Source organism: Prionailurus bengalensis, chromosome D1 (genome assembly GCF_016509475.1).
Source record: "Prionailurus bengalensis isolate Pbe53 chromosome D1, Fcat_Pben_1.1_paternal_pri, whole genome shotgun sequence".
Lineage (NCBI taxonomy): Eukaryota > Metazoa > Chordata > Mammalia > Carnivora > Felidae > Prionailurus > Prionailurus bengalensis.
The window spans coordinates 58,609,022-58,625,931 of NC_057346.1; the positions used below are offsets into that span (position 1 = coordinate 58,609,022).

At 51.9% G+C, this 16,910-nt stretch overlaps 1 protein-coding gene across 2 annotated transcripts in view; it reads right to left on the reverse strand.

The window, feature by feature from the left end:
* The window catches only part of ARHGEF17 (Rho guanine nucleotide exchange factor 17), a 58,724-nt gene that overhangs the window by 14,313 nt on the left and 27,501 nt on the right, over positions 1-16,910 (reverse strand). For both annotated transcript variants that reach the window (XM_043580301.1, XM_043580300.1), the window contains exon 2: positions 5,494-5,571. In XM_043580301.1, coding sequence (XP_043436236.1) covers positions 5,494-5,571 — 78 coding nt within the window. The remainder of the gene's footprint in view (positions 1-5,493; positions 5,572-16,910) is intronic.

Below are 16,910 nucleotides of genomic sequence, written 5' to 3' on the forward strand. Positions count from 1 at the left end.
GCCATGCCTCCTGGATCTTCCTCGTTAGACTCAGAGCTCTAGGAGGGAGACAGGAAGACCTATCCCCATGCCCCTCACTGTAGAGCCCAGGGCCTGACATAAGATGGGGGTAAGTAGGCTCAGGAAAGTTAGCTGGATGCATGAACAAACAGAGCTTGGAGTGAGGAAAGCAAGAAGACTGGGCTCCTGGGAGACCCCCACACACCAACTCAGCAAATATTTTATTGAGCACTCACTATGTGCCAGGCACCGTTCTAAGAACTGGGAGACAGCAGTGAACAAGGAAGACCAAATTCCCTGCCCTAACAGAGCTTAAAATCTAGTCAGATCAAACACACAAATAAAAGAAATAAACAAAAATAAACCACACTTCATAAACTCTTTAAGGAATTTCTGCCAATTATCATATGCCATCTATTATAGGATGAACTTGGATTTCAGAGATGTTAAAAGGTGAAGAATGCATCTTAGAATCAATTACATGTAGAAAGTCAAAAACGAGAAGTGCTGCCGGGAAAATGAAGCAAGGAGGGGCATGGGAGGCCTTTAGTGCCACTATCTGAGCACGTTCTCACAGTTTTCAGATCTACCAGTCAGTCTGATTAAAACTATTTTTCACCTCAAATCAGTGGTATTTCCTGAGAATGCACAGCCCTGCTTAGCAGCAGGCGTGCTCATGGAGAGGTCGCCCTCTACTGGCCCAAACTATCACTACAAACCTAAGAACTGAGGATGCTTGAAGAAGTAATGCAATGTTGCAGTAAAATTTATATTAAACATTAAAAAAAATTGGCTTGTTTTATAAAACAGCCCTGAAAAACTAAAGCTCAACAGAATCCTCTAGTCTGGTTGGGCATTCTTTTTTTTTTTTTAATTTTTTTTTAACATTTATTTATTATTGAGAGACAGAGAGAGAACATGAGCAGGGGAGGGGCAGAGAGAGAGGGAGACACAGAATCTGAAGCAGGCTCCAGGCTCTGAGCTGTCAGCACAGCTGTGGGGCTCGAACCCACAGACCGCGAGATCATGACCTGAGCTGAAGTCAGCCGCCTAACTGACTGAGCCACCCAGGTGCCCCCTGGTTGGGCATTCTTAAAAGGTCGGGAGGTGATGGTGAGGAGGCAGGCAGGCTGCCTCCCTCTTACAGCTCCTAGGCCAGTCTGAGCCAGGGCCTTCTCTGTGGCAGGGGCTGTTGCCCCACAAGGAGAGGAGCTAAGCCGCTCATGTCCGGATCCTAGTGCCCCACACAGAAGCAGGCACACAGTGGGAGGAAAGAATAAACTGATGCAGATGCTCCTAGGAGCCAACACCTGCACCCACTCATCACATACTTGCTGAGCAACTACTGAGTGTCCGGACTTCTAAGCACCACACAGCCCTGAGGGCAGACAAAAGTCCCTGTGCTTGTGGAGCTAACACTTCAGTGGAGGGAGGCAGAAAATAAGCACCATAAATAACAAAATTATTACACAGGATGTCAGAAGGCAGTAAGCATTGTGAGGGAAACAAGACAGGGGCAGGAGTGCTGGGAGAAGGGGGCTGGGTCAGGGAAAGTGGGGTTTGTTAGCTGGGAATTTGGGGGTTAAAGAAAGACTCAAAGGGTGAGGGTGACACTGAAGAAAGATTTAATCTTAAGACTTGGGTTCAAATCCCATCTCCTTCTGGCTATTACCCTTGGTGTTTAACTCCTTCATTTTAAACTCCTGGCCTATACCCGAAACTAATGTCACATAGTGTGTCAACTATACTTCAATTACAAAAAAGAAAAGAAAAAAAAAAAAGAGGCTCCTGACCTGCAGGAACAATACCAATCAATTTGGGGGGCAGTGGTCACTGCGAGAGAACACTAGGGCTGTGGAGTCCAATCTCAGTTTGAATTGAATACCACCTATGCTCAGGCAGTGCAGACTAGCTGGTGAGAGAAAGCGCCCTACAGTCAGGGTGTCAGGGATTCAACCCAGGCTATGGCACTTCCTGGCTCTCTGACCTTGAACAATTACTATACTTCTCTGTGTCTCAAGTTCATCCTCTGTAAAATGAGGGTTATAATGAGATTTATATGATTTAAGTTATGTAAAGTGCACATATTAAGCACTCAATACATGTCAGCTCTTAATATCACTACTTATTGGTGTCCCACAGAAATCCTTAGGCTCAAAGCTAATCCCCAACGTGCTGGTATTTGGAGGCGGGGTCTTCGGGAGGTTAGTAGGTCATGTGGGTGGAGCCCTCATGAATGGTATTTGTGCCCTTATAAAAGAGGCCCCAGAGAGCTCCCTTGGCCCTTTCACCATGGAGGACACAGTGAAAAGATGGCCATCTATGACTATGAACCAAGAAGCAGGTCCTCACCAGACACCAAATCTGCTAGCACCTTGATCTTGGACTTCCCAGCCTCCAAAACTTTGAAAACTGAATCTGTATTTGTTTAAGCCACTCAGTCTATGGAATTTTTGTTCTGGCAGCCCAAATGGACTAGAATACCACTTAAGAGACGGATGACCCTGGGCAGGTTTCTTAACCTCTCTGAGCCTTCATTTCCTCCTATGAAGAGGGAGTTATGATATCTACCTCACAACGCTAATGCAAGGATTAAATGTGATTTTATACACACACACTCACACGTACACACACAGATTTGCCAGGCAGTATGCTAAATTATACACGCATCTTTCTTGTAATCTGCACTCAAGGTAGGTACTATTATTATTCCCACTCTGCAGATAAGGAAGCTGAAGCAGAGACTGGTTATGTAACCTGCTCCAGGTCACATGGCCGGGTAAGAGGTAGTGCCAGGTCTGAACACTGGTGGCCTGGCTTGGACCTCAATCCTTCCTTCCGACACACCAGGGCTGCCTTGAGTGACAGTCCTTGGGTTCAGCTGACACTCTCCTGACCATCTCCATCCCTGGCCATGAACACTCTCAATTTGGCCTCCTCAGAACTACCCTCCCTTGGCTCTTCCACCTGCAGGTTCCGCAAGCCTCCGCGCACGGCCAGGAGATTTGAAGGCAGAGAGGCATACCCAAGCCCCATCGGCTTCCTATCTGTGAACAAGGCATGAGCAGCCTCATTACCTTTTAATTGTTGCACTGGGACGTGGGTATGATTAGTCACGTTTTGTACACAAAAACACCAAGGCTCAGAGAAGCGAGTGATTAGGCTAGCATCACCCAGCAGGGAAGCAAGTGACTCAAACTCTGGACTGCTTGACCCCAATGCCTTTAGCTCCTACCTAAAGGACAACAAAGGACCCCACCCCCTGCCAGACTCCTGCGTGACTATGGCCGCCTGGCAGTCAGGGGGAACCTCTTAAAGATAGCATTCTGGTTGTGTCCCTTCTGTGACTTCCATGTGCTTACAATAAAGCCCAGCTCTTCTGCAGCAGCCACAGTGACCACCTGTCCACCGCTAACCGCTCTGGGTTTCTTCCAGCCCCCTGGCCTTTGTTCCTGCTGTACCCTCTGCCAGAATGATTCCCTCCGGGCTCTCCCCCTACTTAGCTCTTAACTACCTTCAGGTCTCAGCTAAATACCCCAACCTCAGAGAAGCCCTCCCTGGCCTCTTACACCAGGGCAGGCCCCCATTCTGTGTTCTCATCTTTCTGTGCACTTTTTTTTTTAACATATAAAAGCAATGTATTTTTTGTGTGGCAAAATGTACATCATAAAATTTGCCATTTTAATCATTTTTAAATGTACAGCTTGGTATACTCACATTAAATACATTCATGTGGTTGTGGGAGCATCATCACCATCCATCTCCAGAACTTTCTACTCTTCCCCAACCACAACTATATACCCATTAAACATGAACTCCCCACTTCCTCTCTCCCAGCTCCTGGCAACCACTGTTCTATGTTTCTCTCTCTATGAATTTGACTACTCTAGGTCCCTCATGTAAGTGGAATCATACAGTTTTTGCCCTTTTGTGACTGGTTTATTTCATTTAGCATAACGTTCCAAAGGTTCATCCAGATTGTGGTGTGTGTCAAAATTTCTTTCTGGATGAACAATATTCAGTTTTTCCAGACACACTTTCCATGCGTTTTTGCACCCTCATTTGTCCTCACATATGGTTTGTCAGTCCAGGAGACAGGACCTGATCACTCATGCTCACTGCTGAACCCTCACAGAGAACACTACCTGCACCCGGAAGATGCTTGTTGCAGATTTGTGGAGTAAACGAATGAACACTCTGGATGTTTCCAGGGCTCTACCTTCGACCCTTTGCTCTCACTCTACTTAGGTGGCTTGAGTGAATTTGTCCTCAACAGTGCCTACCAGGCCCTACTTCAGCTCAGATCCAGGTTCTCTGTCCTGGGCCTCAGACCCTCATATGCATCCTGGCTCCAGGCCCTTCCCACATCTGAACCTGAACTTGCCATCTTGCCCCACCTTTCACAGGTGGAGTTCCTATAGTGCTTCAGTCACCCAGACCGGGAGCCCAGGTCTCATCCTGGGCTTCCCCACCTTGCCCCTCACAACCAACCACTTACCATGCCTGGCCTGACCACTCCACTTCCTGAATGTCTGTCCCCAACTCTCCCTCCCTGTTGCCTCTGCCTGGGTCCTGGCCTCTCCTCCCCCACCCACCTTCAGTGGCCTTGGCCTCCTCTTCCCACCTTCCTAGGAGTCAGAAAGATGTTGTAAAGTATGAGTCAGGCTATATGCCGCCCCTGCTCAAAGCCCTTCACTGATTCTCCAGGGCCCCTGGTAGAGCCCAAACCTTCTTCCTGGTATGCAAGGTCCTTACCATGTGGCCCCTGCTGGCTCCCCCAGCATCACCATAGGACCAACCCTCTGTGCTCTGTGCTCTGTGCCAGCCACATGGACCTCCAAAAGTGCAGGCCTCTCCTACTCAACTCTGCACAAGCTGTTCCTGCTGCTGAGAAGACAGGTCAGGAAGAAGCTAGCACCTCCTCCAGGGAAAATTCCCTGACCCCATGCCTCACAGGTGCTCTCTCAATGCTTTCACAGGGACCATATACTCAGCTATGTCCCCGACAGGACTATGAGCTCCTGTGGCAGTGGCTTGTCTCTCTTATTCGCCCCTGTGCTGCCTACACCTGGAACAGGACCTGGCACACAACAGGTGCTCAACATTTTATTCCATTCAACAAATATTTTCCCAATCAATGAACAAAATGGAAGGAGGGACACTGGGGGTGGGTCACAGATCTAAGCTCAGGCACCAGGGCTGCCAGAGGTAGGTGGCAGAACAGTAAAAGGAGGGAGCACCTGCCCTGGGGTGGCCTGGTCTAGTCTCATTAAGACCCCTCTAAGATCTCTCCTGCCCTGGAGGGGGGGCTTCCTCCTCTGGGGCAGTCACATGAGAGGGGTTCTCCATGGAAGGGTGATGTGTCCCAGGATCATTCCTCTCTTCTCTAGCCTCCATCCCCTGTCCACAAAGTAGGTTTGTTTCCATATGTTTGACAGCCTCGTAGACTCAGAATGGCCACTCTCAGGGGCCTGGACCAGCCTCAAGCCTCACCTGCATCAGGGTTCGCAGCGACTCCACGTATGACTGCTCTGTGTCCAGCAGGGTCATGGTCACGTGCTTCCGCATGTCCTTGGGGGACAGAAAACAGAGGGTAAGCAGAGCCTTGTTCCCCTCAGACCCCGCCACCTGCAGTCACGTAGACCCAGAGAACCTATCCACATCCTCTCCCTGGCCTTCAAGGCCTGCCTTCCCACCATCCAGGACTGTTGGCTGTTACCCCAAATCACTGTAGACCTCCACTCTGTCAGGTCTTTGCTCAGACGCTCCTGTGCAGGGAGGGCCCTCTCCCTGCATCTCAAACTCCTTCCTTTCCAGAGTATGCCCCTCAATCCTTCACCACCACCCCCATGACTGTTGGCAGACCTGGTTATCTACTGTTTACTTCATGGTTTTCCACTGGGCTCCTGGAAAGGACCCAAAACAATAACTCTCACATTTGCAAAGGAAGATGCCTCCAGCCTACCCCCCACTCCAACTGCCAACTCTGAAAACCCCACCTTCAGGATCCGTGCTGTGGGGTCAGACCCTACTAGGTTGGGCTTCAAACCACCCCTGAGCATGGAAACTGCGACCTCCTGCCACAGATGAAGAAAAGATGGCTCAGAAAGGTGAAGTCGGTGCCAAAGGTCACATAGCCAGGTGGGGGTAGGGTTCACCCACTCTCAGACAAGGCTAGATCCCAGGTCTCTTCATAAAAAAAAGTTAACTGAGCTCTACTCCACACCAAGCACTGCTCTAAGCATTATACATTATTTCATCCTTCTGACCACCCTGTGAGGTAGATAGATGTTATTCTTCTTCCCATTTTAAGGACGGGGAAAAGGAGCCCCAGAAACTAATGCCTCCATCCAAGAATTTGATGATCTACAGTACAGAGTCCCTAAGGGGTTGCCCAGAATCTGCACCCACACCTCCAGGGATAGGGTGTGCATCCCTGACAGGGCGGTCCCTATTCAATGGGAAGGCTTTGCTAGAAGCCAGACACAGGATGCTTTCTCTGTGTTCAATTCCCTGAGACCCAGCTTACCTATTGTCCCTTGCCACCAGTTCCTATACCTCTGGCCCACTCCTCCAGGAAGCCTTCCCAGATGGTACCAGCTCCAACAGCTTCCCTTCCTGGTGAGGGATTCCACTCCAGGTCACCTCTAAGTCCCTGGAGTGGTTCTGAGCAAGGCCTCCTCTGGGCCCCAGATCTCTGAGGCTTATTCTCCCCTCCCCACGCTCCCCCCAAGCCTTAGCTCAACTCAGCCAGGACATCTGTCTGGACCCTGTCTCAGTCTCCAGCCATCAAGGCTTGTTGAGTTTGAGTGTATATTCTTTGCATGTGGCAATGGAAGGTTAGGTGTCCATGTCTGTGGTATCCCTCCACTCCCCATCCCTGGAGCCTCTCATGGTAGGGACTCAACCAGTGGAGCTGCCCTGGTCACTGCTCTGCACAGGGTCTATGTTTGCTGAGTAGACCCAAGCCCAAGGCCTATTCACCTTGCCTGATCCAGCCCCTGCTCACCCCTCTGCTCATGGTATGCCTCTCCTCCCTCTGACCCTCTTCCTTTGACCCAGGGACTTGGGGTCAAGTCTTTCCCCAAACCTGTCAACAATAAGACACTCAGAAAAGTAGACCCCAGTGCTAGGAACTTAGGGTTGGGAGGTGTGAATGACTCTCCATTGAGGGAGGGGAGGAGACTGGCTCTGCTCCATTCCAACCAGCTGCAGACTCTGTTTGGTGAGAAGACACTGGGCCCTGCCGTAGAGCCTCCAGCCCTCAGATCATCTATCCTCAGTGATTTGAAGGCGTTTAGAACACCTGGGCAGCTTCCAGTGGGAGGGAAGACCAGCTGGGCTCACCTTAGGATGGAGAGTTTGGGAGAGCATCAAGGACCAGAAGGGCCCCCCAAGAAAAAGCCCAGATGCCCAATCTTCCCATTGTCCCTCAGGGCCATCTCAGCATTTCACAGATATGACCTCATTTCCACCTCACACTCACAGCTCTGCATCACAGGTGTCATCATCTCTACTTTACAAGTGAGGAAGTCAAGTCAGAGAAGTGACTGGACTTGCCCAAAGTCACACAGCCACTGACCGACAGAGTGAGGACCCAAGTCTCTTTAGCCATCTCAAGCTCAGTCTGAGGGCCCAAGCACCCAGAGTTCTCACCCAGACTGACTGGCTAGCCATGGGACACAGGGTCCCAGCCATACCTTTACTAGCTGTGTGACCTTGGGCCATCTAACTGCCTTGGGTTTTCACATTCTCCTCTATGAAATGGAAGGAATAAAGCCTCCCTCCCAGTACTGTGAAAGCAAAGAGCTGGGAAGAAGGGTAGCTCTCTCCACATACACTGGGTCTTCAATTCTCAGCTGGACAGGGAGTTCCCTTAGAGTAGAACCGGACCAGGCTCGGCCCTGGGCCGCACAGTCACCCTCCCCACTCAGGTTCCCTGGACCTGGCCCTGCTATGCCCAGTGGTGAGGGTCATGGGCAGCGAGGCCTCCTGAGGGAGGCAGGGTTGGTGCTGGGCCTGATGGGCCCAGAGGGCTGGGGTAACTCACACAGGGAGGCTGACGCTGCAACACCCGCCCTTCCCAGCCTCCTCCCTGCTTGAAAGCACAGTGGCTTGTCACTCAGCTGTCAGGTAGAGGCATAGAAAATAAGGCCAGCTCTCTGTCACTGCATGGAGTGCCCTTCTGCACGTGCCCAGACACGGGTGTGAGTGTATGTGGGGGTGGGGGAGCCAGGGGAAGCAAGAGACAGGCAATGCAGCTGTCAACCAGATCAGCGGGCCCACCTGTTCTGGGCGGGACAGCCCTGTAGGCCTAGCCTCCCCCAGAGCCCGTCACCCCTCAACAGCTCCATCCCTAGACCTTCACTATATGGAGCACTGAAGTGGGAGGGAGGATGGGGGGGGTCTAAAGGGATACAGCAGGAAGACAGAGGAGGGGGGCTCTCCTACCAGTAAGATTGGGACATGCTGACCCAAAGCTTAAAACCCTATATACACAGCATGAAGACAGAGACACACGTACACAGAAGAAGCTGTAAAGGCCAGACACTCCGCAAAGAGACGAAAAAGAAATGCAGCCAAGCCACCTAGCTGAGAACCAGGGCCTTCGGCCCAGAGATGTGAGGTGGTGGGGAGAAACACACACACCACAGCACAGGGAGTGGGGGGGGGGGGGGGGACAGAACCATAGCCCCCACTGGAGCCCAGAAGAGCAGGATAATCAGAATCCAGGCCCAGAGAAACACACAAAGGCATGGAAAAAGCCCCTGGAAGCCTCTCCCTCCCCGTCCCCTGGAGGAGAAGAGCACTGAGCCAGGAATGGGGACACCACAGCATGACACCTCCAAGGCCCAGCGGGTCCAGTGGCAGGGAGAGAATGGCAAGGGGGGGGAGCAAAATTGGCTACCCTCAACTTCCCATCCCCCCAGCACATATATACACCTGGGGACTGCAACAGGCCTGCAGGAAAGAGGCTGATAAAACCTTCCCTTCCTGAGCCTGTGAACCCAGGATACCTCTGGAGACAGTCTCTGCCTACAGACTGATCCATTATCAGGCACTAAGTACCACTAGGCCTTGCTGAGGCTGGATCTCAGGGTACAGGCCTCTCACCCCAGTTGAGTTTGCCAGCCCTTCTGCCATTCCAAGCTTGCATTCTGGTGGCACCAAACCTCAGCGCTCTGCCAGCCACACCACCCCTGCCGTGGCTCCTCATACCTTCAATCTCCCTGCCCCCATCACTAGTCTCTGAGCCCCCAGGCCCGTGGCCACGCAGCTGGTGTGCCTGATCCGAGTTCCCAGTCCTGCGCTCTCAGTAGGACCCATGTCTCCCTCAGGCCCAGATCCGCTGAGTTCTAGGTTTCGACCCAGGTCCCTGGCTGTCTCTTCCCCTCCCCCTACCTGGGCCTCCCCAGGATCCTCAGCGTCAGCACCGCTGCTCCTGGCGGGCTCCCCGGAGGCGGTGGCCGGGCCCAGATCGCGCATATCTTCCAGCGCGATGGTGAACTGGGCCAGGGTCTTCACCATCTGAAGCATGCGGCCGGGCCGCCGCCAGGGCGGAGATGCCGGGGCGGCGGGGGACGACGGGCCCCCTCTCTCCCACCGTCACTCCCTCCGGGGGCTCAGCCCCGCCGCAGCGGCTATCGCGGTGTCAGTTCCAGCGTAGATCTGAGAGCGAAAACTCGGGCGGCGGCGCTGTTGCCTCCTCTGCTCAGCGAGTGCGCCCAGCGAGCCAGGCGCGCTTGGCGCCGCTGGCGCGGGGGAGGGGAGCGGAGGGGAGTCCCCGCCCTCGCCCACCCTGCTCCGCCCACCCTCTCAGAGCCGCCCAGTCTCCCCCAGCACGCAGCGGGCGGCCCGACCTCGCCCCCGCCGCTCCCCCACGCAGCGGCCTCCCTTTGCGGACCCATCCCCCTCTGAGGACGTAAGTCGGCGCACACCAGTCGACAAAGGCAAGTACACTGAGACATGCACGTTTTGTCCACACCTGTACCCACGCAGGCACACACAGGGGCATGCACGGATCTACACAGAAGAAGCCCATGTACATAGAAACTTGCCCTCCCGCCTTGAGGTGTATACACGTTTGGGTGAAGGCCAAGGGCACACACATCACCGTAGTCCCATATAGACCCTGACACACATGAACCCGACCCAGTGCTGCACAGTGGCACACGCTTCTGTCTTCACACAACTATAATCCAGCACAAACAGGCGCACATATTTAGGGATGCGCATCTCTGGAAACTGACATTGTTCTCCCATCCAGGGGCAAAGCATTAAGGGCCTCATAAAGGAAAGAGACGACACTGAGTCATGCCTACTCCCACCCCACCCAGTTGACCTGAATCCTGTATTTGAGACAGTCTCAGAGAATTCCAGTCCTATCCCCCTTCACCTCACCCCCCATCATGAGGAGGGGTTCGGGCATTTACAACCCCCACCACATCGCTAGATGATGCTTCAGAATGTTTCCAAGCATGATCCCCAGGATCTGTTCCTCAAATTGAAGGTGATGTCAGAACCCATCCCAGAACCACTTAATCAGGAGAGGGGGCAGGGTGAGCTTTGTTTTGTACTAGCTGCCACCTCCTACCAAGGGGCTCTCATGCACCCTGCAGCTGACTGGGGATCCGTCTGCTGTGCCTCAGCTCTGCTGACCTTATATTCCTTTAGTGTATGAGGTCTCCCACACTCAACAAACTCCTGATGCCCTCCCCCAAACCTGCTTTCCCTTGGGTTTCCTGCACAGTGGAGATCTTCTGACCCTATTGCCCAAGGCAGTTCCCTCTATCCCTCTCTCGCCTTGTTTGATATGCCCCAACCATTTTTTTTAATGTTTATTATTTATTTTTGAGAGAGAGAGAGAGAGAGAGAGAGAGAGCATGCACGCATGAGTGGGGGTGGGGGGGCAGAGAGAGAGGGAGACACAGAATCCAAAGCAGGCTACAGGCTCCTAGCTGTTAGCAGCACAGAGCCTGATGCGGGGCTTGAACCTATGGACCGAGAGATCATGACCTGAGCCAAAATGGGACACTCAACTGACTGAGCCACCCAGGTGCCCCCAACCATTTCTGTTTTATCTCCTAGAAACAGACCAGGCTCTCTCCTGCCTCAGGGCCTTGGCAGACACCTTTTCCCTCTTCTAGGAGTGTTTTTGCTGTTCCTTTAAGATTAATCTTAGTGTAAATGTTACCTCCTCAGGGAAGCCCTCCCTGATCCTCAGATTAGGCCAGGTACACCTGCTCTGTGCTCTCAAAGATTCTCAGTTTTTCTTTTCTTTTTTTTTTTTTTTCAACGTTTATTTATTTATTTTTGGGACAGAGAGAGACAGAGCATGAACGGGGGAGGGGCAGAGAGAGAGGGAGACACAGAATCGGAAACAGGCTCCAGGCTCTGAGCCATCAGCCCAGAGCCTGACGCGGGGCTCGAACTCACGGACCGCGAGATCGTGACCTGGCTGAAGTCGGACGCTTAACCGACTGCGCCACCCAGGCGCCCCTAAGATTCTCAGTTTTTCTTAACCAGGTATCACAGTTTGTAATTACACATTTGAGCAATTGCTAGATTGATGACCATCTCCTCCCAGGAGACTGTAGGTTCCCTGAGGGCGGGGGTCCATGTCCCTTTTGTGAACCACAGCATTCTGCACATAGATGTTAGCTAATACACTAAGCAGTCATCACAGGGAGGCAAACCTTGCAATTCCCTGCTCACGAACCTCCCCTGGCAGTCCCATGGCACAGGATCAACCCCTCTTGCTGGCCCTTGCAGCCTCCTGTGCTGCTTGGCCCCCCTGCCACCTTCCCCTGTTTAGCCCTCAACCAGGTGAATCCACATCCTACAGCCCCGTCCAAGGGTATTATTTCTCATCCTCTCCTGAGAGGGCAGGACATGGACCCAGCAGCACTGGCCTCCTCAGGGAGTCCAAAATGTCCAAAACTAAAATTTTAACTCCCCAACAGACAATCCCAAAGAAGTCAACAATGAAAACAAGAACAGAATTCCAAGAGAGTAGAAAGAGAAAACAGGTGTGACCCCCACCTGGCAAGGGCTCCCAGGGCAGTGAGGCTACATTAGGGGGCAGAGCCTGACACATGAGAAGTGCTTGCTAAGTTTGTGCTGCCTAAACAATTGGTGAACCCATCTGTCTCTCCTGTGTCCCATGAAGGCCTGGCCCAGAGTAACCCTAAGCCAGTTTGTTGAATGAAAGAATGAATGAAAGCATGAGTGTGTGCTCTGCACCAACTCCCTTGCTGGTCCCTCTATGGCAATGGCTCTCAAAGTGGAGGCCCTGTGTACCTCCAGGAAATGTGTTAGAAATGCATATTCTCAACTCCCCCCCAAACTACCCTATTGACCTGACCTGAAACTCTGTATGGGGCCCAGCAATCTGTGCACTGGCAGCACAGAGCCTTCAAGGCCTAGAGCCTGCCTGGCCACCACATCCCCTCTCAGGGCACATGTCCTGGCCGAGCCCCTTCTGCCCCTGGGAGGTGGAACAAGGGTCCTCTAGGAGGGCCCCAAGCCCTCCTCTGCCTCTAGTTTGAACCAAGAATTCCAGTGAGTCCATCTGCTTCTTACCCTCCCAATGGGATGGATTATGGACTTCCCTGGGGGTGGGGCTTACAGTTCTCCTCCTCTCAGGGCTGGGCACATGGGGGGAGGGTTTGGAACAGCCAGACCAGTTGACTGAGTGATGATGTGAGCACAGAGGATGGACACACCCCGTGGACACATCTAAACAGCCAGGTCCCAAAGATAATCCCACACTAGTAGGAGGACTGTGGTTTGAGGGCCCATCTCTGGCCCATTGCTTGATCACTCTGGCTAGTTAACCCACAGCTGGCTTTCTCTCAGAGCACCTCCTCCTCCATCTGACCCTCTCTCCAGCTAAATGATCTGGGGCCTCATTTCCTCTGAGTTTTTGGGAGGCAGTGCATAGCTTGTTAGTAAGGTGCATCCATTCCCTTAGTTCAGTAGGACCAGGCCCTGCACAGATGAATCCACTCTGGCTGGCATCCAGGAGCTCCCAGACAATACATAGGGCTCAGCAGAGGGAGTCACCTCTGCCTGGGGGGTAGGGGGTATTCAAGGAGGGCTTCCTGGAGGAGGCAGGGTTTGAACAACATTTGGAGGTCAAGAAATCCAGAGGCATGTGGGTGCCCAGATGGCAGAGTTCAGGAGGCCGCTGCCCTGGAGAAGGGGGCTGGGCTTGATGCTAAGGCACTGCGTGCTGCAGCTTCATTAAAGATGGCTAATTACATCCAAGCCTGTTGCCATGGCAACAGGGGAGCTAGTGGGGTGGGGAAAGGAAGCTGAGAGAAGGAACAGGAACATATAGCTGCTGAATCAGAGTTTCCAGGCATCACCCCCACAAAGGCATGGGCATTGGAGCCCCTCAGAGTGAGGTCAGCTGGGAAGGGGGCTGGGGGCACCATGTATGTCCAGAGCACCCCTGAGCAGGTCTGGTTCTGTTATTGTTCCACTGAACTCCCCTTTTAGGTACTGACGTCACTTTTCCTTTTGGGTATCTATGGTTGTTTGGAGTGGGTCTGGCTCAGAATAGTTTTTATAAGTATATGAGGTGGTTGGTAAGGGCCCTCCTCTCCACACTGCATACCGCACACCCCACCACAACACATATACCACCCTCCTCCCACCAAACAGCTCCTATCCTCCTTAGTCAAGGGAAGGTGAGAGGGGACAAAAGGGCTCTGCTCCACAAGACCACCACCCCACTAGGATAAGCAGGTTGGGCACCCCAGTTGGGTGGGACCACCCTTCTGCTAGTCCTGAGGAACACCTAACCCTCCCTACCTCCCCCCAGTAAGCTGACATTGCCCCATCTCTAAAAGAAATCCAATACCTTGTTTACCTGCCTCCAGACACATCTCCCACTGTGGGCTCCCCCAAGACCTCCTACAAGACTTCTTGCCCACTTGGGGCCACTTGGTCCTCCTGCAGCTAGTGCTGGACCAACTGGGGCCCAGTCATGAGAAAGGACACACGGATGGACAAATGGATGAGTAATAAGTAATGGCTGACTAAATGAATAGGATGATCATAGGTGAATAACTAAGTGGAGGGGTGAATAGAATGATGAATCAGTAACAAATGAACACACAAATGGCTACACGGACACACGGTTCAATAGATGGGTAATTAACTGAGTTTTAATTTTCTTCATTTGTTGATTAGTTCAACAAGTATTTATTGAGTACCTACCAGGTACCAAGCACTACGCTGGGGATTTAATTTTTTCAAGTTTATTTATTTATTTTGAGAGAGAGAGAGAGAGAGAGAGAAAGCATGAGTTGGGGGTGGGGCAGAAACAGAGGGAGACAGAATCTAAGAATCCTAAGCAGACTCTGCACGGTCAGCTCAGAGTCCAATGCAGGGCTCAAACTCATGAACCATGAGATCATGACCTGAGCCGAAGTCAGATGCTTAACCAATTGAACCATCCAGGCACTCCTATGCTGGGGATTTCAAGATAAGAAAAGAGGTCTGTGCCCTGCTGGGTACCACAGTCTAAGTGGGAAGATAGGAATTGAAAAAGGAATGACAAATGCAAGGCAGGTTCTGGGGCAGTGGGTCTCATCAGGCTCCTGTGGGGTGGGGAGGGGTCTCCAGCCTTTCATATCTGCATAGCTCTATATGAGTACTTGCCACAGAGGGTCTGGACCCCAGAGCTGCCCAAACCAGATTGGGAACACCATAATCTTAGAATCCTCACCATCACTAATGCTGTTTGAACACTTTTCAGGTGTCAAGCACCCCATTATTGCTTTCCAAGCCCTGGCTCCTTTAATCTCCACAGGAGCCCTACATCAAAGGCTGTTATTGTTTCTCCTCTATTTTACAAACAAGGAAACTGAGGCTCAGAGTGGTCACCTGACTGATAAGGGGTGCATCTGAGGTGACTGTCTCCAGGGCCCATGCTCTTAAAACCACCCCTCCCCTGTGAGGAGAGCCCGTCTCCACCTCCCCTTAGCCTCGTGCACTCAGCTTGGCCTCCCCCACCTTCCTGGTGCACTAGTCTGCATTACCTTTCTCCAGCCTCATTTGTACCGAGATGATTACATAAACAGGTTCTCCTGACGCAGAATGGTTTGGGTGGAAAATAAAATGCTGTCAACAGGCAATGCTGGAATCAAGGAGGATGCTCTTCTCTGGGAACCAAGCCCTGGCTAATTGCCCAGATGGACTGTCTGCCCTTCCTGACCCCATCAATGTCCACCGTTATGGGAACTGAACGTTCCCAACCTAGTGGGCTATTCATTTCACTGATGGTGCTGCCCTCCTCAGGTCCTCAGGTTCATCAATGAGACCAAAGTTCCAAAAGAGGGACTTCTTGGCATAGAAATTAAGAGGGCAGACTCTGAAGCCAGACAGCTTGGCCTCACATCCCTAGCTCTACCACTTACTAGTAATGTGACCTTGAACAAGCCACTTCTCCTCTTGGGGCACCAGTATCTCCATCTGTTCTTGTCTGAGACCCCTTCCCTATTCTTCCTGTCATTTGTCTATTCCCCCTGCCTTCCCAGGTCATGGCCTATCCCCTATAGACACTCTTTTCCGGAAGGAGGAGCCTCTCAAGGCTCCACCAAGTTCCCAAGCCTCATAGGCAACTTCAAGGGCAGTGTCCAAGCCACAGAGCTCCCTCGGGACTGGCTGCTCAGCGTGGGTCCAAGAATTCTGGGGAATATGTTTGGGAATGGGAAGGAGAGATCAAGGACTGAAGGAGCCTCAGGTCCTTCCTGCCACAGGAAGGCCACTGCCCTGCTGAGGTGGGACTGTGTGCACCTGGAGGTGGGACTGTGAGTGACACAATGGTGTCTCATCTGTGTGGACTCACCCACATGTCTGTGTATACTGTTGTCAGTGGTCTTCTGTGACCATGTGACTGTACAGCCCATCAGTGGGTGATAGTCCGTTTGGTTCCATGGCAGAAATGAAAAGTGAGGGCCACTTCAATAATATTCAAAAGTAGCTATAGCTGGGGAGTCTGGGTAGCTCAGTTGGTTAGGCGTCTGACTCTCCATTTCAGCTCAGGTCATGATCTCTCGGTTCATGAGATCGAGCCCCATGCCGGGTTCCAGGCTAATAGTGCACAGCCTGCTTGGGGTTCTCTCTCCCTGTCTCTCTGCTCCTTCATTGCTCATGCACGTGCTCATGCTCTCTCTCTCAAACTAAATAAATAAACTTAAAAAAAAAAAAGCTATAGCTGTTGTTTCCTGAGCACTAAATATGTGCCAGGCACAGGCTAAGACTTTACATCACTGTCTTATTTTATCCTCTTAACCACCCCCAGGAAGGTGTGGCAGATTGCATTTTTCAAAGATAGCTATCACAATATTTTCCATGCCACATGCTCTTCTTGTAGTGTGGTACTGACACTCTTCCATAGAGTGATGAGGTTTATGTCTCCTCCCCCTTGAAACTGGGTGACCTTTGTGACCGCCTCAATTAACAGAATATAGCAGAAAAGATACTATGTGACATCCAAAGCCAGGCCATAAAAATGCCATGTACGTCCACCTTGCTCTCTTGGGCCACTCATTCCTGAAACCCGGCTGCCACATTGTGTGGAAGCCCAGGTCACATGCAGAGGCCTGTGTATAGTGTTCTAGCTGACCACCTAGATAAGGTCCCACCCAAATGCCAGTACGATTGCCAGACCTACAAATGAGGATGCCTTCAAGGTAATTCCAGCGCAGTCACTATATGGCTGCAACTGCATGAAAGACTAAGTGAGAGCTACCTAGCTGGGGAAACTGAGGCTCAGAGAGGTAACGATGGTCATACAGCCAATAAGTGGCATAGCTGGGGTAAGAACCCAAGGTTCTTAATTTCCTAAAGGGAGAAAGACAGGAAGAGGATAATATCTGCACAGACCTAGATTTCAT